We start from the raw sequence: 27,972 nt of genomic DNA on the forward strand, positions 1-27,972 counted from the left end.
TTGGCAAAGTGGGTGGGGTTATATCCTTCCTGTTTGGCCCTGTCCGGGGGAGTCCTCGGATGGAGCCACAGTGTCTCCTGACCCCTCCTGTCTCAGCCTCCAGTATTTATGCTGCAGTAGTTTGTGGGGGGGCTAGGGTCAGTTTGTTATATCTGGAGTACTTCACATGTCCTATCCGGTGTCCTGTGTGAATTTAAGTGTGCTCTCTCTAATTCTCTCTTTGTCTCAGAGGACCTGAGCCCTAGGACCATGCCTCAGGACTACCTGACATGATGACTCCTTGCTGTCCCCAGTCCACCTGGCCGTGCTGCTGCTCCAGTTTCAACTGTTCTGCCTTATTATTATTCGACCATGCTGGTCATTTATGAACATTTGAACATCTTGGCCATGTTCTGTTATAAACTCCACCCGGCACAGCCAGAAGAGGACTGGCCACCCCACATAGCCTGGTTCCTCTCTAGGTTACTTCCTAGGTTTTGGCCTTTCTAGGGAGTTTTTCCTAGCCACCGTGCTTCTACACCTGCATTGCTTGCTGTTTGGGGGTTTTAGGCTGGGTTTCTGTACAGCACTTTGAGATATCAGCTGATATACGAAGGGCTTTATAAATACATTTGATTTGATACAACTAAAACAAGCTCAAACTGCTCACTGTATGTGGGCATAATAAAATACACACACACACACACTCACCCTCCACTGCGGTCTCGGTGATAGAGTCTGAACCACATGTTATAGAGCTGCCTCTTGAACTGCTGCTGGTCTGACGGGGAGTGACCCTTACTCACCAGGTACTTGTGGGCACACTGACACACACACACACACACACACAAGGATTAGACCGACACATCAGTACACATTGCTTTGTGTGTTGTGGAGTCCACATCTGAGACTAAATAAATGTCCACAGTGGCAGAACACCATCTGACTAACTCATGGAGGTTAAGGGCCTGTCTTCAGGAGTCCAGGCCTAAACAGACAGGCCCTTATCCTGTCCTGTCCAGAATAGACAGGTTAAGGGCCTGTCTCCAGGAGTCCTGTCCTGAATAGACAGGTTAAGGGCCTGTCTCCAGGAGTCCTGTCCTGAATAGACAGGTTAAGGGCCTGTCTCCAGGAGTCCTGTCCTGAACACACAGGTTAAGGGCCTGTCTCCAGGAGTCCTGGCCTGAATAGACAGGTTAAGGGCCTGTCTCCAGGAGTCCTGTCCAGAACAGACAGGTTAAGGGCCTGTCTCCAGGAGTCTTGGCTATGGATCTAAATGACGACAGAACATAGCTATATGTGCTCAACCAAGCAAGAAGGACTATAAACCCACACTTTTACCTGTGGGCACACAGAGACAGATCACACACACACACACACTACCTTCATGACCTCGGTCTCCAGAATGGCATTGAGGAAGAGATCGTTCTCTATCAGCTCCTCAGAGGTGACGGTCTCCGACACGCCTGTAGACATCTCATAGTTGTCCAGGAGACGCATGAACACTGCACACAAGAAGCATTTATCACTCTGACCCTCTGCACACAGACAACAGTCACCCACGAAGCATCACTCTGAAGAATGCTTTGTGAAATACTGGCTATGCCTTGAATAACAGGAAGAGAGGAGAGGAGAGGAGGTAATGCCTTGAATAAAAGGAAGAGAAGAGGTAGAGAGAATATGCCTTGAATAAAAGGAAGAGAAGAGGTAGAGAGAATAAGCCTTGAATAACAGGAAGAGAGGAGAGGAGGTAGAGAGAATATGTCTTGAATAACAGGAAGAGAGGAGAGGAGGTAGAGAGGATATGTCTTGAATAACAGGAAGAGAGGAGAGGAGGTAGAGAGAATATGTCTTGAATAACAGGAAGAGAGGAGAGGAGGTAGAGAGAATAAGCCTTGAATAACAGGAAGAGAGGAGAGGAGGTAGAGAGGATATGCCTTGAATAACAGGAAGAGAGGAGAGGAGGTAGAGAGAATATGCCTTGAATAACAGGAAGAGAGGAGAGGAGGTAGAGAGGATATGCCTTGAATAACAGGAAGAGAGGAGAGGAGGTAGAGAGAATATGTCTTGAATAACAGCAAGAGGGGAGAGGAGGTAGAGAGAATATGTCTTGAATAACAGGAAGAGAGGAGAGGAGGTAGAGAGAATATGTCTTGAATAACAGCAAGAGGGGAGAGGAGGTAGAGAGAATATGCCTTGAATAACAGGAAGAGAGGAGAGGAGGTAGAGAGGATATGCCTTGAATAACAGGAAGAGAGGAGTGAAGGAAGGGCAGAGTGAAGGAAGGGCAGAGTGAAGGGAGGAGTGAAGGAAGGGAGGAGTGAAGGAAGGGAGGAGTGAAGTAAGGGAGGAGTGGAGGAAGGAAGGAGTGAAGGAAGGGAGGAGTGAAGTAAGGGAGGAGTGGAGGTAGAAAGGACTTACAGGCGTAGGTCTTGATGTTTTTCAGTTTGCCCTCGTTGACATAGGCGAACAGAGGAGCTCTAGCCATGTCTCTGGCAGTGTTACTACCCTGGGCCACGTAACCTGCCTTTCCCTGGATAGACAAACATACTATATGAATAAGACCATCACATCTCCCAACAACACCATGAAAACTACTCTGTGGGCCTGAGCTCAACCCTGAATAAGCTAAATTCCTTCCTGTCTTTATTTGGATAGCTAGCTCTCAGTCACGTTACCTGCCTCTCTAGGGGGGAGTCAGACCAGAGTTACACGTAGTGGCAACTTCATTAACCTTTCTATGGGTATTCTGACCTTGAACTGAAGCATGTGTAACAGTATAACTTTAGACCGTCCCCTCGCCCATACCCGGGCGCGAACCAGGGACCCTCTGCACACATCAACAACAGTCACCCACGGAGCATCGTTACCCATCGCTCCACAAAAGCAGACGGTTGTTCGGGGACCCTCTAGCGCCTTTCAGATGGTTGTTAGGGGACCCTCTAGCGCCTTTCAGACGGTTGTTAGGGGACCCTCTAGCGCCTTTCAGACGGTTGTTAGGGGACCCTCTAGGGCACATATGTCAGAGTCAAGGCCCGCGGGCCACATCCGGCCCGCAAGAAGGTTTTTTACGGCCCCTGGGATGATCTTGATTTATTATTAGAACCGGCCCGCAGCAAGCCGGCAGCCCGCAGATCTTTTACACGCACCAATACTACATTTCCCACAATGCAAAGGTGACGCACCGAGCAGTAGGCTGCTTCATTTCAATATTTATTGGCACAGCAGTCGTCAGCATCACAGTAAAATTAACTTTCAGATACCCATCAAAAATGGCAAAACGGAAGGTGGATACTGAGAACCGGGGGTTTCAAACAAGGTGGGAGTCGGAGTATATGTTCACGAAGGTAGCTGGAAAACCTGTGTGTCTTCTGTGTGGAGAAAGTGTGGCGGTACTGAAAGAGTATAATCTGAGACGACATTATGAAACGAAACACGCGGACAAAAACAAGAATATGGACATGGAACAAAGGCTACAAAAGGCAGAGGAATTAAAACGAGGCCTCAAATCTCGACAGGCTCTGTTCAAAAGCCAAATCACAAGGCCAGGCTGCTGTCAAGGCCAGTTTTATTTTGGCAGAAGAGATCGCTAAATCAGCCCGGCCATTTACGGAGGGGATTTCATCAAAAACTGCATGATTAAAGTTTGTGACGAAGTTTGCCCAGAAAAAGGCAACTCTTTTTAAATGTGAGTCTGAGCAGAAACACCATTGCCGAGAGAGTAGACCAGTTGTCCATCAATCTAAAAGAGCAGCTTGTGAAAAAGGGAAAAGATTTTATTGCATATTCCTTGGCTGTGGATGAGAGCACCGACATTTCTGACATTGCCCAGTTGTCAATTTTCATCCGCGGAGTGGACTCCAACCTAAGCGTGACAGAGGAGTTTTTGGCTTTACGTCCTATGCATGGCACAACTACGGGGCATGATTTGTATGAAGAGGTGTCAAGATGTGTAAATGAGATGGAGCTGCCTTGGGAAAACTCGTGGGTTTGACAACCGACGGAGCACCTGCGATGTGTGGACACAGGAGCGGACTGGTGGCGAAGATACGGGAAAAGATGCAAGAGGAAAACGCGACAGGTGAGCTGACAGCTTATCATTGTATCATACACCAGGAAGCGTTGTGCGGTAAAGCCTTGAAAATGGAGCATGTAATGAGCATCATCACGCGCACAGTTAACTTTATCAGAGCCAAAGGTTTGAATCACCGCCAGTTCAAGGCATTTCTGACGGAGTTAGAAACGGAGCATGGTGATTTGCCTTATCACACAGAGGTGCGATGGCTAAGCCAGGGAAAGGTGCTTCAAAGATGTTTCGAGCTTCGTGAGGAGATTTGTCTGTTCTTGGACAGCAAAGGGAAAGACACAACACAACTCCGAGACGAAATGTTTCTGTGTGAAATGGCTTTTCTGTGTGACATTACGAGTCATCTGAATGCAATAAACTTGCAGCTGCAGGGTCGGGATCGTGTCATCTCTGATATGTACAGTACAGTGAAGGCATTTAAAACCAAACTGACTCTGTGGGAGACGCAGATGCGGAAAGAAAATTTGAGCCACTTTCCCAGCTGCCAGACCATGAAAGAGAAGCTCTCTACCAGTGCGTTCCCGAGCACACAGTTGGCTGATAAAATAGGTATGCTTGCCGCTGACTTTCGACGCCGATTTGCTGACTTTGAAGCACAAAAAGCAGGTTGGAACTGCTCGGTAACCCATTTGCTGTTGACGTGGAAAGCTCACCACCAAACCTCCAAATGGAGTTGATTGACCTCCAATGCAATGATGCACTGAGGGCAAAATATGCGGCAGTGGGTGCTGCGGAGTTCGCCCGTTCCTCCCGGCACAATGCCCCAGCTGCGCATCCAGGCTGCTCAAACGTTGTCTATGTTTGGCAGCACATACCTGTGTGAACAACTGTTTTCTTTGATGAACCTGAACAAAACATCACACAGAAGTCGACTTACTGCTGAACACCTCCACTCAATTCTGAGGATTTCTTCAGCTCAGAGCCTTACCCCGAACATTGATGAACTTGTGGAAAAGATGGGACACCACCAAGTATCACCTCAACCTCAAACAAGTGAACATTACTGTGCAATCACATATTTAGAGTTTTTACTCAGTTCAAGTTTAAAAGTTAAAATTTAATATTTGTTTTCACTGCATGTTACTTCTCCTTAAACAAAGTGTTGTTTTTGATTAATAGATTTTTGCACTTTATTTTTTGTATTTCAATCCAATTATATTTTAAAAATATTTCAGTTGAGTGGATGATAGAAAATTGCTATTATTGTTTTTCTTTGAAGTAAATTTAGCCCACTTTTGCTAAAATAGAAAATATAGTCTACTGATGGTGCCTTGAATACCGGTTTCTTTCATTTAATGTTCATGTTATGGGGATATTTATATAAAGGAAATTTGTCTTTTGTGTCTGTTGAAAATTAAAGATTACTGACAGAGCCATAAGAAAATATTGCTTTATTTATCTGATCATATTGTAATATATTTGTTAGGTTTTCAGTAGGTTCAATTAGGTTCACTAGACTATATGCGTCATTTAAAAATTTTTCAATGAACATTCGAACAGTCCGGCCCTCGTCTTGTAGCTGATTTTTTTATTTGGCCCTCCGTCCATTTGACTTTGACACCCCTGCTCTAGGGCCTTTCAGACGGTTGTTAGGGGACCCTCTAGCGCCTTTCAGACGGTTGTTAGGGGACCCTCTAGCGCCTTTCAGACGGTTGTTAGGGGACCCTCTAGCGCCTTTCAGACGGTTGTTAGGGGACCCTCTAGCGCCTTTCAGACGGTTGTTAGGGGACCCTCTAGCGCCTTTCAGACGGTTGTTAGGGGACCCTCTAGCGCCTTTCAGACGGTTGTTAGGGGACCCTCTAGGGCCTTTCAGACAGTTGTTAGGGGACCCTCTAGCGCCTTTCAGACGGTTGTTAGGGGACCCTCTAGCGCCTTTCAGACGGTTGTTAGGGGACCCTCTAGCGCCTTTCAGATGGTTGTTAGGGGACCCTCTAGCGCCTTTCAGACGGTTGTTAGGGGACCCTCTAGGGCCTTTCAGGCGGTTGTTAGGGGACCCTCTAGGGCCTTTCAGACGGTTGTTAGGGGACCCTCTAGCGCCTTTCAGATGGTTGTTAGGGGACCCTCTAGCGCCTTTCAGACGGTTGTTAGGGGACCCTCTAGGGCCTTTCAGGCGGTTGTTAGGGGACCCTCTAGGGCCTTTCAGACGGTTGTTAGGGGACCCTCTAGGGCCTTTCAGGCGGTTGTTAGGGGACCCTCTAGGGCCTTTCAGACGGTTGTTAGGGGACCCTCTAGGGCCTTTCAGGCAGTTGTTACATTCCTAATCTACAAAATCAGATTTTTTTTTTTTAAACCACCAATTGGTGCTGACACTGAGATATGCTTATACAGTATTTTGATGTCTTCCTTTCATGGATCCCTAATATTCTGAACCTGTTCTCTGGATATAGTATATAGAGTCTGTCGACAAAATTTGAATTAAAAAAAGGTACATCGTATTTAAAGGGATGGCTTTAGATTAAAGTACTGAAAACCCCCAGTTTACAAAAACTGAACCAAGTGGGAGGGTTTTCAGTGGTTTCATTAAATGTGTGCTTAAGGTAACCATTCCTATAGAGATGGTTGATCACCTGCACAAGGTAAATCTGAATACCAAATACTGAGAAGAGCTTACATCAAAACACGTAGGAAAAAATGTCCTATGTCTGAATCGGGTCCGAGGTGTGTATCCTGCTCCTATGTCTGAATCGGGCCCCGAGGTGTGTTTCCTGCTCCTATGTCTGAATCGGGCCCCGAGGAGTGTTTCCTGCTCCTATGTCTGAATCGGGTCCTAGGTGTGTTTCCTGCTCCTATGTCTGAATCGGGTCCTAGGTGTGTATCCTGCTCCTATGTCTGAATCGGGCCCCGAGGTGTGTATCCTGCTCCTATGTCTGAATCGGGCCCCGAGGTGTGTATCCTGTTCCTATGTCTGAATCGGGTCCTAGGTGTGTATCCTGCTCCTATGTCTGAATCGGGTCCTAGGTGTGTATCCTGCTCCTATGTCTGAATCGGGCCCTGAGGAGTGTTTCCTGCTCCTATGTCTGAATCGAGTCCTAGGTGTGTTTCCTGCTCTTATGTCTGAATCGGGTCCTAGGTGTGTATCCTGCTCCTAAGTCTGAATCGGGTCCTAGGTGTGTATCCTGCTCCTATGTCTGAATCGGGTCCTAGGTGTGTATCCTGCTCCTATGTCTGAATCGGGTCCTAGGTGTGTATCCTGCTCCTAAGTCTGAATCGGGTCCTAGGTGTGTATCCTGCTCCTAAGTCTGAATCGGGTCCTAGGTGTGTATCCTGCTCCTATGTCTGAATCGGGTCCTAGGTGTGTATCCTGCTCCTATGTCTGAGTCGGGTCCTAGGTGTGTATCCTGCTCCTATGTCTGAATCGGGCCCTAGGTGTGTATCCTGCTCCTATGTCTGAATCGGGTCCTAGGTGTGTATCCTGCTCCTATGTCTGAATCGGGCCCTAGGTGTGTATCCTGCTCCTATGTCTGAATCGGGTCCTAGGTGTGTATCCTGCTCCTATGTCTGAATCGGGTCCTAGGTGTGTATCCTGCTCCTATGTCTGAATCGGGCCCTGAGGAGTGTTTCCTGCTCCTATGTCTGAATCGAGTCCTAGGTGTGTTTCCTGCTCTTATGTCTGAATCGGGTCCTAGGTGTGTATCCTGCTCCTAAGTCTGAATCGGGTCCTAGGTGTGTATCCTGCTCCTATGTCTGAGTCGGGTCCTAGGTGTGTATCCTGCTCCTATGTCTGAATCGGGCCCTAGGTGTGTATCCTGCTCCTATGTCTGAATCGGGTCCTAGGTGTGTATCCTGCTCCTATGTCTGAATCGGGTCCTAGGTGTGTATCCTGCTCCTATGTCTGAATCGGGCCCTAGGTGTGTATCCTGTTCCTATGTCTGAATCGGGTCCTAGGTGTGTATCCTGCTCCTATGTCTGAATCGGGTCCTAGGTGTGTATCCTGCTCCTATGTCTGAATCGGGTCCTAGGTGTGTATCCTGCTCCTATGTCTGAATCGGGTCCTAGGTGTGTATCCTGCTCCTATGTCTGAATCGGGCCCTAGGTGTGTATCCTGCTCCTATGTCTGAATCGGGTCCTAGGTGTGTATCCTGCTCCTAAGTCTGAATCGGGTCCTAGGTGTGTATCCTGCTCCTATGTCTGAATCGGGCCCCGAGGAGTGTTTCCTGCTCCTATGTCTGAATCGGGCCCCGAGGAGTGTTTCCTGCTGCCATTCTCTCTCTACCAGAGTGCTTTGCAGATAGAGACCATTAACAAGCCAAGTAGTAGTATGGTAACCCTGACATCCGTACCTGTAGGGAGATGGTGTAGTCAGTCCCAGGTTTGAGACGGTTTGTATCCCGACTCCACAGCTGGTTCAGAATCTCAGAGAGCTCGTGGTTCACACCTTGACTAATACACAGACAGGCAATAGACACATCGATATGAACTCATACTTTCACATTGCAATGCAAGAAAAAGACCCTTGCTATAGATATAATGCTACAGTATAAAATTGTTGGGGGGGGGGGGGGGCAAAAGCATAGAGATACTGCTAGGGAGATCTATGTTAATCTCTTTCCAGTAACCTACAGGGATCTATGTTAATCTCTTTCCAGTAACCTACAGGGATCTATGTTAATCTCTTTCCAGTAACCTACAGGGATCTATGTTAATCTCTTTCCAGTAACCTATAGAGATCTACGTTCATCTCTTTCCAGTAACCTACAGGGATCTATGTTAACATAGCAGGCGTACAAAGAAAACGCCTGAAACTAGAGAAGGAGTTGAGATGGAGTGTTGTCTTGTTAATATGTCCAAAACTGGAAAATCCAGTTGTTGGGGACCGAGACAGAGGCTACTATAACAGAGACAATACCGTGGAGGTTTGATAAACCAATAGCCCGTGGATATGTTCACTTCCTGTTAACAGCCACAGCCACATCCAGTTACCACTGTGGCCTTCACTTCCCTTAAAATAACAACATCTGGGACACTTTAAAAAAAGTTCAGAAAAGACCAGTGCCCAAGAGTTTTTGATTCGGGTGCTATTTGGGTCACTCTTAACCCCTCACCAGAGGACCCCGTAACCTCAGTGTCTAAAACAACCCAGATAGAACAGGGGCACAAAATATTGTGAAATCGCTTGTGACAGGAAACCATCTACCAAAATATAACTACAGAATATTAATTAAATATTATAATAATTAAATATTATTATTAAATATTAATTAAATTAGAGGTCGACCGATTATAATTTTTCAACGCCGATACCGATTATTGGAGGACCAAAAAAGTCGATACCGATTAATCGGCCGATTTATTTTGTGTTATTTGTAATAACGACAATTACAACAATACTGAATGAACACTTATTTTAACTTAATATAATACATCAATAAAATCCATTTAGCCTCAAATAAATAATGAAACATGTTCAATTTGGTTTAAATAATGCAAAAACAAAGTGTTGGAGAAGAAAGTAAAAGTGCAATATGTGCCATGTTAGAAAGCTAACGTTTCAGTTCCTTGCTCAGAACATGAGAACATATGAAAGCTGGTGGTTCCTTTTAACATGAGTCTTCAATATTCCCAGGTAAGAAGTTTTAAGTTGTAGTTATTATAGGAATTATAGGACTATTTCTCTCTATACCATTTTGTATTTCATTAACCTTTGACTATTGGATGTACTTATAGGCACTTTAGTATTGCCAGTGTAACAGTATAGCTTCCGTCCCTCTCCTCGCTCCTCCCTGGGCTCGAACCAGGAACACATCGACAACAGCCACCCTCAAAGCAGCGTTACCCATGCAGAGCAAGGGGAACAACCACTCCAAGTCTCAGAGCGAGTGACGTTTGAAACGCTATTAGCGCGCACCCCGCTAACTAGCTAGCCATTTCACATCGGTTACACCAGCCTCATCTCGGGAGTTGATGGGCTTGAAGTCATAAACAGCGCAATGCTTGACGCACAACGAAGAGCTGCTGGCAAAACACATGAAAGTGCAGTTTGAATGAATGCTTACGAGCCTGCTGCTGCCTACCACTGCTCAGTCAGACTGCTCTATCAAATCATAGACTTAATTATAATATAATAACACACAGAAATACGAGCCTTAGGTCATTAATATGGTCGAATCCGGAAACTATCATCTCGAAAACAAGACGTTTATTCTTTCAGTGAAATACGGAACTGTTCCGTATTTTATCTAACGGGTGGCATCCATCAGTCTAAATATTCCTGTTACATTGCACAACCTTCAACGTTAGGTCATAATTACGTAAAATTCTGGCAAATTAGGCGGCCCAAACTGTTGCATATACACTGACTCTGCGTGCAATGAACACAAGAGAAGTGGCACAATTTCACCTGGTTAATATTGCCTGCTAACCTGGATTTCTTTTAGCTAAATATGCAGGGTTAAAAATAAATACTTCTGTGTATTGATTTTAAGAAAGGCATTGATGTTCATGGTTAGGTACACGTTGGAGCAACGATACGCACCGCATCGATTATATGCAACGCAGGACACGCTAGATAAAAACTAGTAATATCAACCATGTGTAGTTATAACTAGTGATTATGATTGATTGATTGATTGATTGTCATAAGATAAGTTTAATGCTAGCTAGCAACTTACCTTGGCTTACTGCTTTCACGTAACAGGCAGGCTGCTCGTGGAGTTACGAGCATTGGACTAGTTAACTGTAAGTTTGCAAGATTGAATCCCCCGAGCTGACAAGGTGAAAATCTGTCGTTCTGCCGCTGAACAAGGCAGTTAACCCACCATTCCTAGGCCGTCATTGAAAATAAGAATTTGTTTTCTTAAACTAACTTACCTAGTTTAAATAAAGTTTAAATAAAAGGTGTAAATTAGATAGGCCAAATCAGTGTCCAAAAATACCGATTCCCGATTGTTATGAAAACTTGAAATCGGCTCTAATTATTCGGCAATTCCGATTAAATCGGTCGACCTCCACTACAGAATATCATTAAAATGTTGTACTATTGAAACAGAGTTCCATTGATGCATCATGAGTTCCTCAGTAGAACAGTACAACAGCCAACGGGGCCAGACAGCGAACAGCCAACGGGGCCAGACAGCGAACAGCCAACAGGGCCAGACAGCGAACAGCCAACGGGGCCAGACAGCGAACAGCCAACAGGGCCAGACAGCGAACAGCCAACGGGGCCAGACAGCGAACAGCCAACGGGGCCAGACAGCGAACAGCCAAAGGGGCCAGACTGCGAACAGCCAACAGGGCCAGACAGCAAACAGCCAACGGGGCCAGACAGCGAACAGCCAACGGGGCCAGACTGCGAACAGCCAACGGGGCCAGACTGCGAACAGCCAACGGGGCCAGACTGCGAACAGCCAACAGGGCCAGACAGCGAACAGCCAACGGGGCCAGACAGCGAACAGCCAACGGGGCCAGACTGCGAACAGCCAACGGGGCCAGACAGCGAACAGCCAACGGGGCCAGACAGCGAACAGCCAACGGGGCCAGACAGCGGCCTGAGCTGATCTACTTCCTGTGTTGTTTTCAGAGTGTAGTTTGGTGAATATCATCCCCACATCCTGCTGCTGTTTCATCTTGGAACATCAAAAGGACTTTTCAACAATTAGCTGACTCAGTAATTAGCAAGGAACAGTTGTTTGGCAGAAAAACTTTCGTTTTAGTTGATTGCTCAACTTTATCTGTGTTTTTTTGTGATGTTATTATTTTTGCGTTTCGATCTTTCAATCAAAACATAGCATGCTGTGACTAATATTAATTATATAGTATGAGATGAATTCAAAAAATCAAATTGTATTTGTCACACGTGGATAATAGTCCCGAATGTGTCTTTGTATCTAATCAAGACCCTTTTTTGAGTATTCAGGAGGATGCGTCAACAGAAACCAAGACAGATCCAGATAAAAACCACGTCAGTAGTGGCAGTTGACATGACGTTTGCATATGGAGACGCAAGGTCAATATTCGGTATATTGTTCCAGCGGTTATGAAACTCCACGTACCACTTGCATTGCATGTCCGTCAACAGTTTTAGTTCAACAGGAGGAAATGACATGTCATGCTGTTAGTTTCACTAACGGGTCCCTACAAACAAAAACAGTCACATTTCAAAGAAACATTTCCAAAGATCCAGGCTTCTATTTAAAGACTCAATAACAGTACCATCACCGTCATTTCTGATCCTGTTGTTATTTTATTTAACTAGGCAATTCAGTTAATAAGAACAAATTCTTATTTTCATTGACGTCCTAGGAACAGTGGGGTTAACTGCCTCGTTCAGGGGCAGAACGACAGATTTGTACCTTGTCAGCTCGGGGATTCAATCTAGCAACTTTTCGGTTACTGTCCCAACGCTCTAACCACTAGGTTACCTGCCTGCCGTTATTAATCAGAACCCATTTTACAATTAAAATAACAACCTTTGCACTTTAAAAAAACATGTGCTGTAAGGACTCCACCTGCTGTATTCGGCGCATGTGACAAATAAAATTTGATTTACATTAGTGTTCAACTAACAAATATTTTTTCGTAGCAGGCTGTTTGATTTAAAGATCAAACGCAAAAATAACATCACAAAAAAAGATACAATTGAGCAGTCAACATGCACTAAAACTATATATTTTTTTGTTGCCAAAAGTAAATCTATCATTATTTGCGGTTGATCACTATAATTCAACAGCATGTATGCGAGAATTTAGGCTAAAATGTAACTCACCTCCGTGCCATAGTTAATTCTTCAGTGAGTAAAGTTACTTCCGACCTCGCATCCCTTCTTCAGCAATAAACAGTTTGCATGAAGACGGTTATCTGAGCTGTCGGCCAAAAAGTCCCTGATGTTTGTCCAATAACATGACAGACATATGAAAACGCGTCTGGGCGGGGCGTAGGGGCGGGGTTTGGACATTGTAGACCATTCCATTGGTCCTTAAGTGAAGTCTCCATCTACCTTGTGCACCAGGCATTGGGCGAATTTGATTGTGCTGATCCGCGGGGAAAGAAACGGTGAGGGAGGAGCACCCCTCAAAGCGAACAGTCATCTGCGCTGCTCGGTCATGTTATCAACAAGGCATGGTGCATTTTTCAGTAACAAATATAACTTCTATTTTACATAATATATATTTATTTTTTTATTCCAAAACGAATTGCAATCAATGTTCACCTGGGGCAAAACCCGCCTCCACGGGCGCCCGAGCCAGATGAACCTAATCCGCTCCCTGCAGAACGTATAGGCCTGATCACGTGACACTGTTCGGCTTGAGGAGGAACGGCTGTGAGGAAATACTCTCCGCTTTAACAGTGGGTACAAATCAATTCAAGAGCATGGGAAACATGTTTAAATTGCCAAAGCAAGTGAAATAGATAAACAAAAGTGAAATAAACAACAACAAATTTACAGTAAACATTTCACTCACAGAAGATCCAAAGGAATAGACACATTTCAAATGTCATATTATTACTATATACAGTGTTGTAACAATGTCATATTATGTCTATATACAGTGTTGTAAAGATGTCATATTATGTCTATATACAGTGTTTTAACGATGTACAAATAGTTAAAGCACAAAAGGGAAAATAAATCAACCTAAATTATGGGTTGTGTTTACAATGGTGTTTGTTCTTCACTGGTTGCCCTTTTCTTGTGGCAACAGGTCACATATCTTGCTGCTGTGATGTCACACTGTGGTATTTCACCCAGTAGATATGGAAGTTTATCAAAATTGGGTTTGTTTTCAAATTCTTTGTGGGTCTGTGTAATATGTGCCTCTAATATGGTTATACATTTTGCAAGAGGTTAGGAAGTGCAGCTCAGTAAGATTTCCTTCATTTTGGGTCAGTCACAGTGGTCAGGTATTCTGCCACTGTGTACTCTCTGTTTAGGGCCAAATAACATTCTAGTTTGCTCTGTTTTTTTGTTAATTATTTCCAATGTGTCAAGTAATTATCTTTTTGTTTTCTCATTATTTGGTTGGGTCTAATTGTGTTTTCTATCCTGGGGCTCTGTGGGGCCTGTTTGAGCTAAACGATAGTCGTTCTGTCACTTCTGTCATCATGAAGTGCTTTGAGAGGCTAGGATCATATCACCTCTACCCTACCTGACACCCTAGACCCACTCCAATTTGCTTACCGCCAAAATAGATCCACAGACGACGCCATCACACTGCACACTGCCCGACCCCATCTGGACAAGAGGAATACCTATGTAAGAATGCTGTTCATCGACTACAGCTCAGCATTCAACACCATAGTACCCTCCAAACTCATCATTAAGCTCAGGGCCCTGGGTCTCAACCCCGCCCTGTGCAACTGGGTCCTGGACTTTCTGACGGGCCGCCCCCAGGTGGTGAGGGTAGGAAACAACATCTCCTCCCCGCTGATCCTCAACACGGGGGCCCCACAAGGGTGCGTTCTCAGCCCTCTCCTGTACTCCCTGTTCACCCACGACTGCGTGGCCACGCCTCCAACTCCAACGCCTTCAATCATCAAGTTTGCAGACGACACTACAGTGGTAGGCTTGATTACCAACAACGACGAGACGGCCTACAGGGAGGAGGTGAGAGCACTCTGAGTGTGGTGTCATGAAAATAACCTCACACTCAACGTCAACAAAACAAAGGAGATGATCGTGGACTTCAGGAAACAGCAGAGGGAGCAAATCCCTATCCACATCGACTGGACAGTAGTGGAGAGGGTAGTAAGTTTTAAGCTCCTCGGTGTACACATCAACGACAAACTGAAATGGTCCACCCACACAGACAGCATCGTGAAGAAGGCGCAGCAGCGCCTCTTCAACCTCAGGAGGCTGAAGAAATTCAGCTTGTCAACAAAAGCACTCACAAACTTCTACAGATGCACAATCGAGAGCATCCTGGCGGGCTGTGTACTGGTACGGCAACTGCTCCGCCCACAACCGTAAGGCTCTCCAGAGGGTAGTGAGGTCTGCACAATGCATCACCGGGGGCAAACTACCTTCCCTCCATGACACCTACAGCACCTGATGTTACAGGAAGGCTAAAAATATCATCAAGGACAACAACCACCCGAGCCACTGCATGTTCACCCTGCTATCATCATCCAGAAGGTGAGGTCAGCACAGATGCATCAAAGCTGGGACCAAGAGACTGAAAAACAGCTTCTATCTCAAGGCCATCAGACTGTTAAACAGCCATCAATAACATTGAGTGGCTGCTGACAACATACTGACTCAAATCTCTAGCCAATTTAATAATTAAAAATTGGATGTATTAAATCACGAGTCACTTTAAACAATGCCACTTCATATAATGTTTACATGCCCTACATTACTCATCTCTTATGTATATACTATACTCTATACCATCTACTGCATCTTGCCTATGCCGTTCGGCCATCGCTCATCCATATATTTATAAGTACATATTCTTATTCACCCCTTTACACTTGTGTGTATAAGGTAGTTGTTGTAAAATTGTTAGATATTACTGCACGGTCGGAACTAGAAGCACAAGCATTTCACTACATTCACATTAACATCTGCTAACCATGTGTATGTGACCAATACATTTGGATTAGTTTGTGAACAGAACCCCAGGACCAGCTTGCTTAGGGGACTCTTCTCCAGGTTCATCTCTCTGCAGGTAATGACTTTGTTATGGAAGGTTTGTGAGCGGACCCCAGACCTCACAACCATAAAGGGTAATGGGTTCTATGACTGATTCAAGTATTTTTTTAGCCAGATCCTAATTGGTATGTTTAATTTTATGTTCCTTTTGAAGGCTTCTTGTCTCTCAGATTGTTCACAGCTTTGTGGAAGTTACCTGTGGAGCTGAAGTTTAGGCCGAGGTATGTATAGTTTGTGTGCTCTAGGGCAGGTATTTCCCCCAGGGGTACGCACAATGCCGTTGGGGGTACGCCAAATAAAAATGTGATTCACATTTATTTGTTAAAACAACACATTTTTTTTGTAGTATAAAAAATATATATCTTTACATTTATAGCCCTCTGATTGACCAGTGTCTGCAGCCTGATAGCACAGAGATGATGCATTCTGGGAGTTTTAATGAGATGAGGAGCAGCTATTCTTGGTGCTGTGTGTGTGCGCGTGTGTGTGTGTGTGCCCGTAAAGCATGTAGCATATTGTAGGAGAAAATTAATGATTTATGGGCGATTTGTTTTGTATCTAGACTGTTCTCCCAGAAGTAGTAAGCAGAATCAACATAAGGTTAATTTAGAGACATGTGCAAGCAGAATAAAGGCTGAGCTCAGGTGAATGAGAGCTGGGTCAACATGGAGTTAATCACTAGACATGTAAAAACAAGAACGAAAGCAGAAAATGTCTGTGCTGTTGTAGGCCTGAGGGAAGTCTTGTGACTGGCTTTATGGCATGTAGTTGTATTGTATACAGTTGAAGTCGGAAGTTTACATACACTTATGTTGGAGTCATTAAAACTCGTTTTTCAACCACTTCACAAATTTCTTGTTAACAAACTATAGTTTTGGTAAGTCGGTTAGGACATCTACTTTGTGCTTGACACAAGTCATTTTTCCAACACCTGTTTACAGACAGATTATTTCACTTATAATTCACTGAATCACATTTCCAGTGGGTCAGATGTTTACATACACTAAGTTGACTGTGCCTTTAAACAGCTTGGAAAATTACAGAAAATGATGTCATGGCTTTAGAAGCTTCTGATAGGCTAATTGACATAATTTGAGTCAATTTGAAGTGTACCTGTGGATGTATTTCAAGGTCCACCTTCAAACTCAGTGCCTCTTTGCTTGACATCATTGGAACATCAAAAGAAATCAGCCAAGAACTCTGAAAACAAATTGTAGACTGGTTCATCCTTGGGAGACATTTCCAAATGCCACGTTCATCTGTACAAACAATAGTACGCAAGTATAAACACCATGGGACCACGCAGCCGTCATACCGCTCAGGAAGGAGACGTGTTCTGTCTCCTAGAGATGAACGTACTTTGGTATGAAAAGTGCAAATCAATACCAGAACAACAGCAAAGGACCTTGTGAAGATGCTGGAGGAAACAGGTACAAAAGTATCTATATCCACAGTAAAACGAGTCCTATATCAGCATAACCTGAAAGGCTGCTCAGCAGGGAAGAAGCCACTGCTCCAAAACCGCCATAAAAAAGCCAGACTAGAGTTTGCAACTGCACATGGGGACAAAGATTATACTTTTTGGAGAAATGTCCTCGGGTCTGATGAAACAAAAATAGAACTGTTTGGCCATAATGACCATCGTTATGTTTGGAGGAAAAAGGGGGAGGCTTACAAGCTGAAGAACAACATCCCGACCATGAAGCAGGGGGTAGGGTCGGGGGGGGGGACCAATACTCCAGTCAAGGGAGGCAAAATGACCAGACACATACCGTATCGAGCTTCATTGGGAATCTATACAGACAGCTGGTCAATTCCTGTTTCCAAACCCTTATTGCAACATTACTTGACAAATATGTTACCGTATGTTTTCTCTAATGGGACACGCGACACGTCCACCGTTATGTTTGCTGAGGAAGCAAAGTGTGAAATAAACATATTGACACTGTTTGACATTGTTGACCTACTGACAACAGTTGGTGTTAAGGAAGTTAAATTATCCAGATCCTAAGAGCTGATATCTGACCTAAATACACCTCCATCTTGTTGTTTGCTGATGCAGCAACTTTCAGGTTTGGACTAAAAAGACTGGAGGTGTGGTGAGGTAATATGTTTATTTCACACTGGACTGGTGACCTCCATCTAGACCAGAATACAGAGACACATCAGGACTGGTGACCTCCATCTAGACCAGTGAGAGGACAGAGACACATCAGGACTGGTGACCTCCATCTAGACCAGTGAGAGGACAGAGACACATCAGGACTGGTGATCTCCATCTAGACCAAAATACAGAGACACATCAGGACTGGTGACCTCCATCTAGACCAGAATACAGAGACACATCAGGACTGGTGATCTCCATCTAGACCAGAATACAGAGACATCAGGACTGGTGACCTCCATCTAGACCAGTGAGAGGTCAGAGACACATCAGGACTGGTGACCTCCATCTAGACCAGAATACAGAGACACATCAGGACGGGTGACCTCCATCTAGACCAGAATACAGAGACACATCAGGACTGGTGACCTCCATCTAGACCAGTGAGAGGACAGAGACACATCAGGACTGAGACCTCCATCTAGACCAGTGAGAGGACAGAGACACATCAGGACTGGTGAACTCCATCTAGACCAGAATACAGAGACACATCAGGACTGGTGACCTCCATCTAGACCAGTGAGAGGACAGAGACACATCAGGACTGGTGATCTCCATCTAGACCAGAATACAGAGACATCAGGACTGGTGACCTCCATCTAGACCAGAATACAGAGACATCAGGACTGGTGACCTCCATCTAGACCAGAATACAGAGACACATCAGGACTGGTGACCTCCATCTAGACCAGTGAGAGGACAGAGACACATCAGGACTGGTGACCTCCATCTAGACCAGAATACAGAGACACATCAGGACTGGTGACCTCCATCTAGACGAGTGAGAGGACAGAGACACATCAGGACTGGTGACCTCCATCTAGACCAGAATACAAAGACACATCAGGACTGGTGACCTCCATCTAGACCAGTGAGAGGACAGAGACACATCAGGACTGGTGTCCTCCATCTAGACCAGAATACAAAGACACATCAGGACTGGTGAACTCCATCTAGACCAGTGAGAATACAGAGACATCAGGACTGGTGATCTCCATCTAGACCAGTGAGAGGACAGAGACACATCAGGACTGGTGACCTCCATCTAGACCAGAATACAAAGACACATCAGGACTGGTGACCTCCATCTAGACCAGTGAGAGGACAGAGACACATCAGGACTGGTGACCTCCATCTAGACCAGAATACAAAGACACATCAGGACTGGTGACCTCCATCTAGACCAGTGAGAGGACAGAGACACATCAGGACTGGTGTCCTCCATCTAGACCAGAATACAAAGACACATCAGGACTGGTGACCTCCATCTAGACCAGTGAGAGGACAGAGACACATCAGGACTGGTGACCTCCATCTAGACCAGTGAGAGGACAGAGACACATCAGGACTGGTGACCTCCATCTCGACCAGAATACAAAGACACATCAGGACTTGTGACCTCCATCTAGACCAGTGAGAGGACAGAGACACATCAGGACTGGTGACCTCCATCTAGACGAGTGAGAGGACAGAGACACATCAGGACTGGTGACCTCCATCTAGACCAGTGAGAGGACAGAGACACATCAGGACTGGTGACCTCCATCTAGACCAGTGAGAGGACAGAGACACATCAGGACTGGTGACCTCCATCTAGACCAGTGAGAGGACAGAGACACATCAGGACTGGTGACCTCCATCTAGACCAGTGAGAGGACAGAGACACAACAGCGGATATCTGTAACAGGTACAAAACGGAAGATACATTTTCTTTTTTAAATGAAGTGAAACAGTAACCTTGTCCTATTCTCGTGTTGCCATACCAACGTCATATCATTGTCCCGCCTCCCTTGTAGGTCTGGAGAATGTTGTATTGTAAAAAAGTTTTGAATCGTCTGCTGGTTCCCAGCGACAAGATTTTGATTGGATGTTACATTTCAAGAACCCTCCCCCCCACGTGCGCATTGAAGTGGGTGGTAGGAGTTATGTTTGTCACCGTTTTCTGACCGGGTAGGATATAGGTAGGATATAGTTTTTGTAGGAAGTTGTTCCGTATGCTAGCTAGTTGGCAACATTGCAGAAAATGGAAGAAAAACACAAGGATGTTTTTCCTCTAGGTTATCAGAGTGTGCTCTATACAAAAAAATAGTTTGAATTTCCCGACCATTGCTGTCATTGTCAAGCCAAACATGTTCTGTTACAAAACGGTTTTCTACAGGGCTCTCAAGTGGCGCAGCAGTCTAAGGCACTGCATCTTAGTGTAAGAGGCGTCGCTACAGTCCCTGGTTCGAATCCAGGCTGTATCACATCCGGCCGCGATTGGGCGATACACAATTGGCCCAGCGTTACCTGAGTTTGGCCGGGGTAGGCCATCATTGTAAATAAGAATTTGTTCTTAACTGACTTGCCTTAAATAAAGGTTAAATACATTTGTAAAAAATAATAATTTGTGCCCTACTGAACACAACCCCGGAGAGACAGAGATACAGTATGGGAAGGGAGTAGATTTAGGTGGTATACTGTATATACCAGGGGAAGGGAGTAGGTTTGGGTGGTATACTGTATATACCAGGTGAAGGGAGTAGGTTTGGGTGGTATACTGTATATACCAGGTGAAGGGAGTAGGTTTGGGTGGTATACTGTATATACCAGGTGAAGGGAGTAGGTTTGGGTGGTATACTGTATATACCAGGTGAAGGGAGCAGGTTTGGGTGGTATACTGTATATACCAGGTGAAGGGAGTAGGTTTGGGTGGTATACTGTATATACCATATACCAGGTGAAGGGAGTAGGTTTGGGTGGTATACTGTATATACCAGGGGAAGGGAGTAGGTTTGGGTGGTATACTGTATATACCATATACCAGGTGAAGGGAGCAGGTTTGGGTGGTATACTGTATATACCAGGTGAAGGGAGTAGGTTTGGGTGGTATACTGTATATACCAGGGGAAGGGAGTAGGTTTGGGTGGTATACTGTATATACCAGGTGAAGGGAGTAGGTTTGGGTGGTATACTGTATATACCAGGTGAAGGGAGTAGGTTTGGGTGGTATACTGTATATACCAGGGGAAGGGAGTAGGTTTGGGTGGTATACTGTATATACCAGGTGAAGGGAGTAGGTTTGGGTGGTATACTGTATATACCAGGTGAAGGGAGTAGGTTTGGGTGGTATACTGTATATACCAGGTGAAGGGAGTAGGTTTGGGTGGTATACTGTATATACCATATACCAGGTGAAGGGAGCAGGTTTGGGTGGTATACTGTATATACCAGGTGAAGGGAGTAGGTTTGGGTGGTATACTGTATATACCAGGTGAAGGGAGTAGGTTTGGGTGGTATACTGTATATACCAGGTGAAGGGAGTAGGTTTGGGTGGGGGACTGTATATACCAGGTGAAGGGAGAGCATTTTACAGGAGAAAAGAACAAGTATCCCCACATCATTCAGAGCGCTGTCTGCTGAGAAAATGCTTGTTTGTGAATTGTCCTGAGTGGAGAAGTGCTACTGAAGCACAAAACGAGTCTGAAACCGAGCAGAAATTACAATAAGAAGCCTCTAAGATCTGCGTTTATAAAACGCAGCAAGAAATGTATTTTGTGTTTTACCATTTTTCCTGCGTAAGATAACGCAGTTTCTGCATTAACACGACCCCTACGTTGAACTTTCTAATCTAGTTTAAGTGGCTGAATTAATAAGGTGATGGGGCATCATGTTGCGTTAGCTTCCTGCCGTGTTTGAGAAGTCAAAGTCCTTCGGATCGGTTATCTGTGCAGCTGCTACTGTTTACTTCCTTGTTTTTTCTCCTTTCCGTTCTCTGCTCCTCCGCCCTCTTCTCAGAGCAGGCTTGTTGCCATAGCGACTCGACACACAGCGTGTACACACGCTGCTCCAGAACCGGGACGGTTCTTCCTCCAAAACTTTGTTAATTTGCATAATGTCTCTCGTTCACATTCGCTTGTTAAATGTCCAAACTCACCAAAAAATTACATTCGGTATCTCATACCTATAGATGTATAACTTGAAGACTGCCTGTCTTTGCAATTCATTTATTTTCCTTTGCGCTCATTTCCATATTTAGCCAGCAGCCTCCATGGAAATTTGCATTACTTGTGCAAATGTTGTTAGCATGGAGAGAAAGACAGGATATAGAGAGAGGTAGACACAGTGAGGGAGGTGTAGATAACTCTCCATGTTGTTGTTTGTTTAGTGTTTTCCTATTTTCCCAGAAGGGGTTATATTCTATGGATTCTTCAATTACATTGAGCTGATTTCTGATGTGCTGAAGCTCCTTTTTCAGTAGTGTATTTCTGTATTGTCTTAGTGATTCACTATAATGAAGGCGTAGACTCTCTGGGTCTATGTTTTTGGTTGGACAGGACTCTCAATTTCTTTCTTCGTTTTTTTGCATTCTTCATCAAACCATTTGTCATTGATGTTAATTTTCTTAGGTTGTCTGCTTTGATTGGGAAGCTGAGACGTAAAATATACTGTTCAGGTTTTCTCCTGACAAGTTTACACCTTCACTATTACAGTGGAATGTTTTACCCGGGAAATTGTCTAAAAGGGATTGAATTTGTTGTTGCCTAATTGTTTTTTGGTAGGTTTCCAAACTGCAATCTATAGCATTTCTTAATATTACTCAGTTCCTTTGGCTTTGATGCCTCATGATTGAGTATTGCTCTGTTCAAGTAGACTGTGATTTTGCTGTGGTCTGATAGGGGTGTCAGTGGGCTGACTGTGGTCTGATAGGGGTGTCAGTGGGCTGACTGTGGTCTGATAGGGGTGTCGGTGGGCTGACTGTGGTCTGATAGGGGTGTCGGTGGGCTGACTGTGGTCTGATAGGGGTGTCAGTGGGCTGACTGTGATCTGATAGGGGTGTCAGTGGGCTGACTGATCTGATAGGGGTGTCAGTGGGCTGACTGTGGTCTGATAGGGGTGTCAGTGGGCTGACTGTGGTCTGATAGGGGTGTCAGTGGACTGACTGTGATCTGATAGGGGTGTCAGTGGGCTGACTGATCTGATAGGGGTGTCAGTGGGCTGACTGTGGTCTGATATGGGTGTCAGTGGGCTGACTGTGGTCTGATAGGGGTGTCAGTGGGCTGACTGTGATCTGATAGGGGTGTCAGTGGGGTGGGGTGTCAGTGGGCTGACTGTGGTCTGATATGGGTGTCAGTGGGCTGACTGTGGTCTGATAGGGGTGTCAGTGGGCTGACTGTGATCTGATAGGGGTGTCAGTGGGCTGACTGTGGTCTGATAGGGGTGTCAGTGGGGTGGGGTGTCAGTGGGCTGACTGTGGTCTGATAGGGGTGTCAGTGGGCTGACTGTGGTCTGATAGGGGTGTCAGTGGGGTGGGGTGTCAGTGGGCTGACTGTGGTCTGATAGGGGTGTCAGTGGGCTGACTGTGATCTGATAGGGGTGTCTGTGGGATGACTGTGGTCTGATAGGGGTGTCAGTATGCTGACTGTGGTCTGATAGGGGTGTCAGTGGGCTGACTGTGGTCTGATAGGGGAGTCAGTGGGCTGACTGTGGTCTGATAGGGGAGTCAGTGGGCTGACTGTGGTCTGATAGGGGTGTCAGTGAGCTGACTGTGGTCTGATAGGGGTGTCAGTGGGCTGACTGTGGTCTGATAGGGGTGTCAGTGGGGTGGGGTGTCAGTGGGCTGACTGTGGTCTGATAGGGGTGTCAGTGGGGACTGTGGTCTGATAGGTGTCAGTGGGCTGACTGTGGTCTGATAGGGGTGTCAGTGGGGTGGGGTGGGGTGACTGTGGTCATGGAGTGGGCTGACTGTGGTCTGATAGGGGTGTCAGTGGGCTGACTGTGGTCTGATAGGGGTGTCAGTGGGCTGACTGTGGTCTGATAGGGGTGTCAGTGGGGTGGGGTGTCAGTGGGCTGACTGTGGTCTGATAGGGGTGTCAGTGGGGTGGGGTGTCAGTGGGCTGACTGTGGTCTGATAGGGGTGTCAGTGGGCTGACTGTGGTCTGATAGGGGTGTCAGTGGGCTGACTGTGGTCTGATAGGGGTGTCGGTGGGCTGACTGTAAACGCTCTGAGACTCTGGGTTGAGGTCCGTGATAAAGTAGTCTACAGTACTACTGCCTAGAGATGAGCTATAGGTGTACCTACCATAGGAGTCCCCTCGAAGCCTACCATTGACTATGTACATACCCAGCATGCGACAGAGCTATAGGTGTACCTACCATAGGAGTCCCCTCAAAGCCTACCATTGACTATGTACATACCCAGCATGCGACAGAGCTGCATAAGTTTTAGTTGGTTATGTGGTCATAGTACCAATGTAACAGTTTTGTTTCTGTCCCCCTCCTCGCCCCAACCTTAAAACTACCATTCCAGTGTTTTACTTGCTATATTGTATTTACTTTGCCACCATGGCCTTTTTTGCCTTTACCTCCCTTCTCACCTAATTTGCTCACATTGTATATAGACTTGTTTATACTGTATTATTGACTGTATGTTTGTTTTACTCCATGTGTAACTCTGTGTCGTTGTATGTGTCGAACTGCTTTGCTTTATCTTGGCCAGGTCGCAATTGTAAATGAGAACTTGTTCTCAACTAGCCTACCTGGTTAAATAAAGGTGAAATAAAAAAATAAAAAAACCTGGGCTCAAACCACGGACCCTCTGCACACATCAACAACTGACACCCTCGAAGCATCGTTACCCATCACTCCACAAAAAGCTGCAGCCCTTGCAAAGCAAGGCAAACACCTACTTCAAGGTCTCAGACGCTATTAGCCGCGCACCCCGCTAACTAGCAAGCCATTTTACACCGGTTACACCTAGGGGGGCATATGGGGGAATGCTGTCACCTTCAGGCAGGTGTTTGTCCCCCTGTGTGCTGAGGGTGTCAGGTTCTTGTCCTGTTCTGGTATTTAGGTCGCCACAGACTAGTACATGTCCCTGGGCCTGGAAATGATTGATCTCCCCCTCTAGGATGAAGGATCTGTCATTGTTAAAGTATGGGGATTCTATTAGGGGGATTTAGGTAGCACACAGGAGGACATCTTTCTCTGTTGAGATCATTATCGTATTCATTTCTAGCCAGATGTGGGTTAGGTCTGCTCTATACCAGAGTCCCTTCCCTGTTTCACACCTGGTAGTTTGGTGGATGGGACTACCAGCTCTCTGTAACCTAGAGGACAACCAGTGGGTCCATCTCCTCTATACCACCCACCTGGTAGTGTGGTGGATGGGACTACCAGCTCTCTGTAACCTAGAGGACAACCAGTGGGTCCATCTCCTCTATGGTAGTGTGGTGGATGGGACTACCAGCCCTGTAACCTACCTGGTAGTGTGGTGGATGGGGTGGATGGACTACCAGCTCTCTGTAACCTAGAGGACAACCAGTGGGTCCATCTCCTCTATACCACCCACCTGGTAGTGTGGTGGATGGGACTACCAGCTCTCTGTAACCTAGAGGGCAACCAGTGGGTCCATCTCCTCTATACCACCCACCTGGTAGTGTCGTGGATGGGACTACCAGCTCTCTGTAACCTAGAGGGCAACCAGTGGGTCCATCTCCTCTATACCACCCACCTGGTAGTGTGGTGGATGGGACTGGGACTACCAGCTCTCTCTGTAACCTAGAGGGCAACCAGTGGGTCCATCTCCTCTATACCACCCACCTGGTAGTGTGGTGGATGGGACTACCAGCTCTCTGTAACCTAGAGGGCAACCAGTGGGTCCATCTCCTCTATACCACCCACCTGGTAGTGTGGTGGATGGGACTACCAGCTCTCTGTAACCTAGAGGACAACCAGTGGGTCCATCTCCTCTATACCACCCACCTGGTAGTGTGGTGGATGGGACTACCAGCTCTCTGTAACCTAGAGGACAACCAGTGGGTCCATCTCCTCTATACCACCCACCTGGTAGTGTGGTGGATGGGACTACCAGCTCTCTGTAACCTAGAGGACAACCAGTGGGTCCATCTCCTCTATACCACCCACCTGGTAGTGTGGTGGATGGGACTACCAGCTCTCTGTAACCTAGAGGACAACCAGTGGGTCCATCTCCTCTATACCACCCACCTGGTAGTGTGGTGGATGGGACTACCAGCTCTCTGTAACCTAGAGGACAACCAGTGGGTCCATCTCTCTATACCACCCACCTGGTAGTGTGGTGGATGGGACTACCAGCTCTCTGTAACCTAGAGGACAACCAGTGGGTCCATCTCCTCTATACCACCCACCTGGTAGTGTGGTGGATGGGACTACCAGCTCTCTGTAACCTAGAGGGCAACCAGTGGGTCCATCTCCTCTATACCACCCACCTGGTAGTGTGGTGGATGGGACTACCAGCTCTCTGTAACCTAGAGGACAACCAGTGGGTCCATCTCCTCTATACCACCCACCTGGTAGTGTGGTGGATGGGACTACCAGCTCTCTGTAACCTAGAGGGCAACCAGTGGGTCCATCTCCTCTATACCACCCACCTGGTAGTGTGGTGGATGGGACTACCAGCTCTCTGTAACCTAGAGGACAACCAGTGGGTCCATCTCCTCTATACCACCCACCTGGTAGTGGTGTGGTGGATGGGACTACCAGCTCTCTGTAACCTAGAGGGCAACCAGTGGGTCCATCTCCTCTATACCACCCACCTGGTAGTGTGGTGGATGGGACTACCAGCTCTCTGTAACCTAGATGGGCAACCAGTGGGTCCATCTCCTCTATACCACCCACCTGGTAGTGTGGTGGATGGGACTACCAGCTCTCTGTAACCTAGAGGACAACCAGTGGGTCCATCTCCTCTATACCACCCACCTGGTAGTGTGGTGGATGGGACTACCAGCTCTCTGTAACCTAGAGGGCAACCAGTGGGTCCATCTCCTCTATACCACCCACCTGGTAGTGTGGTGGATGGGACTACCAGCTCTCTGTAACCTAGAGGACAACCAGTGGGTCCATCTCCTCTATACCACCCACCTGGTAGTGTGGTGGATGGGACTACCAGCTCTCTGTAACCTAGAGGGCAACCAGTGGGTCCATCTCCTCTATACCACCCACCTGGTAGTGTGGTGGATGGGACTACCAGCTCTCTGTAACCTAGAGGACAACCAGTGGGTCCATCTCCTCTATACCACCCACCTGGTAGTGTGGTGGATGGGACTACCAGCTCTCTGTAACCTAGAGGGCAACCAGTGGGTCCATCTCCTCTATACCACCCACCTGGTAGTGTGGTGGATGGGACTACCAGCTCTCTGTAACCTAGAGGGCAACCAGTGGGTCCATCTCCTCTATACCACCCACCTGGTAGTGTGGTGGATGGGACTACTAGCTCTCTGTAACCTAGAGGACAACCAGTTGGTCCATCTCCTCTATACCACCCACCTGGTAGTGTGGTGGATGGGACTACCAGCTCTCTGTAACCTAGAGGACAACCAGTGGGTCCATCTCCTCTGTACCATGTTTCTTGCAGGATGACAATGTCTGTATTTCCAATTTCATTGATGAAGTCTGGGTTCCTGCTCTGTAGGCCAAATGCAGATGACCTCAGGCCTTGTATATTCCAGGATGAGATAGTAAAATCTTTGTGTTCCATAGTGTCTAGTGTTGTTTTCATGTGGTTTAGGCCCGGACCATCACAGTAGGTGTGAGCAGAGCATGTTGAGTATCTGATACATACCTCGTAGATACATACCTGAGAAAGTCTCTCAATTTAGCATACTTAATGGTCTTCTGATGGTTAATGAGCTCCTAATTGTATTCAAGGTGGTTAGGGTTAGGCTTATGCCCCCAGAGCATTCATACCTGGCCCTGTTGGGAATCAACAAGCAGTCTGTACTTCAGAGCCTTGGAAGTTACCGTTTTCTTTTTCACTTTGGTACAATTTTCACAAGCATGTCGTTCAGCACAAAATCAAAAACAGATCAGAGTGGCTCATGTTTCAAAACTCTAAAGCACATTTTCAGTTGACTGAGTCACAGAAAAACAAATTCACAAAGTCACTTGTTCACTGCACCAAATCACTTTCAATTAGGATACAAATTGGATCTAATGATCTGCTTTTCAAAATGCAATATTCACTTTACTTTTGATATGATTTTCTTGTCATGTTAACAATACAACATCAAACTGCTCAAAACTGATAGCTAATTAAACCCAAAGTACATAGTGCCTAGTTAACATACAGTGCCTTGCGAAAGGATTCGGCCCCCTTGAACTTTGTGACCTTTTGCCACATTTCAGGCTTCAAACATA

At 46.2% G+C, this 27,972-nt stretch overlaps 1 protein-coding gene across 2 annotated transcripts in view; it reads right to left on the reverse strand.

The window, feature by feature from the left end:
• LOC115126592 (uridylate-specific endoribonuclease C-like) overlaps positions 1–12,876 on the reverse strand; it is a 19,878-nt gene extending 7,002 nt beyond the window's left edge. The window contains exons 1-5 of one of the 2 annotated variants that reach the window (XM_065013814.1): positions 12,768–12,876; positions 8,347–8,446; positions 2,401–2,512; positions 1,363–1,484; positions 691–803 (exon numbers count right to left, since the gene is read on the reverse strand). In XM_065013814.1, the coding sequence (XP_064869886.1) occupies positions 691–803; positions 1,363–1,484; positions 2,401–2,512; positions 8,347–8,446; positions 12,768–12,778 (458 nt within the window). In that variant the 5' untranslated portion in view covers positions 12,779–12,876. The remainder of the gene's footprint in view (positions 1–690; positions 804–1,362; positions 1,485–2,400; positions 2,513–8,346; positions 8,447–12,767) is intronic. The other variant, XM_065013815.1, reaches the window with a different exon arrangement.
• Between the last annotated feature and the right edge of the window lie 15,096 nt (positions 12,877–27,972).

The sequence above is a fragment of the Oncorhynchus nerka genome, linkage group LG9b (assembly GCF_034236695.1).
Source record: "Oncorhynchus nerka isolate Pitt River linkage group LG9b, Oner_Uvic_2.0, whole genome shotgun sequence".
NCBI classification, from domain to species: Eukaryota; Metazoa; Chordata; class Actinopteri; order Salmoniformes; family Salmonidae; genus Oncorhynchus; species Oncorhynchus nerka.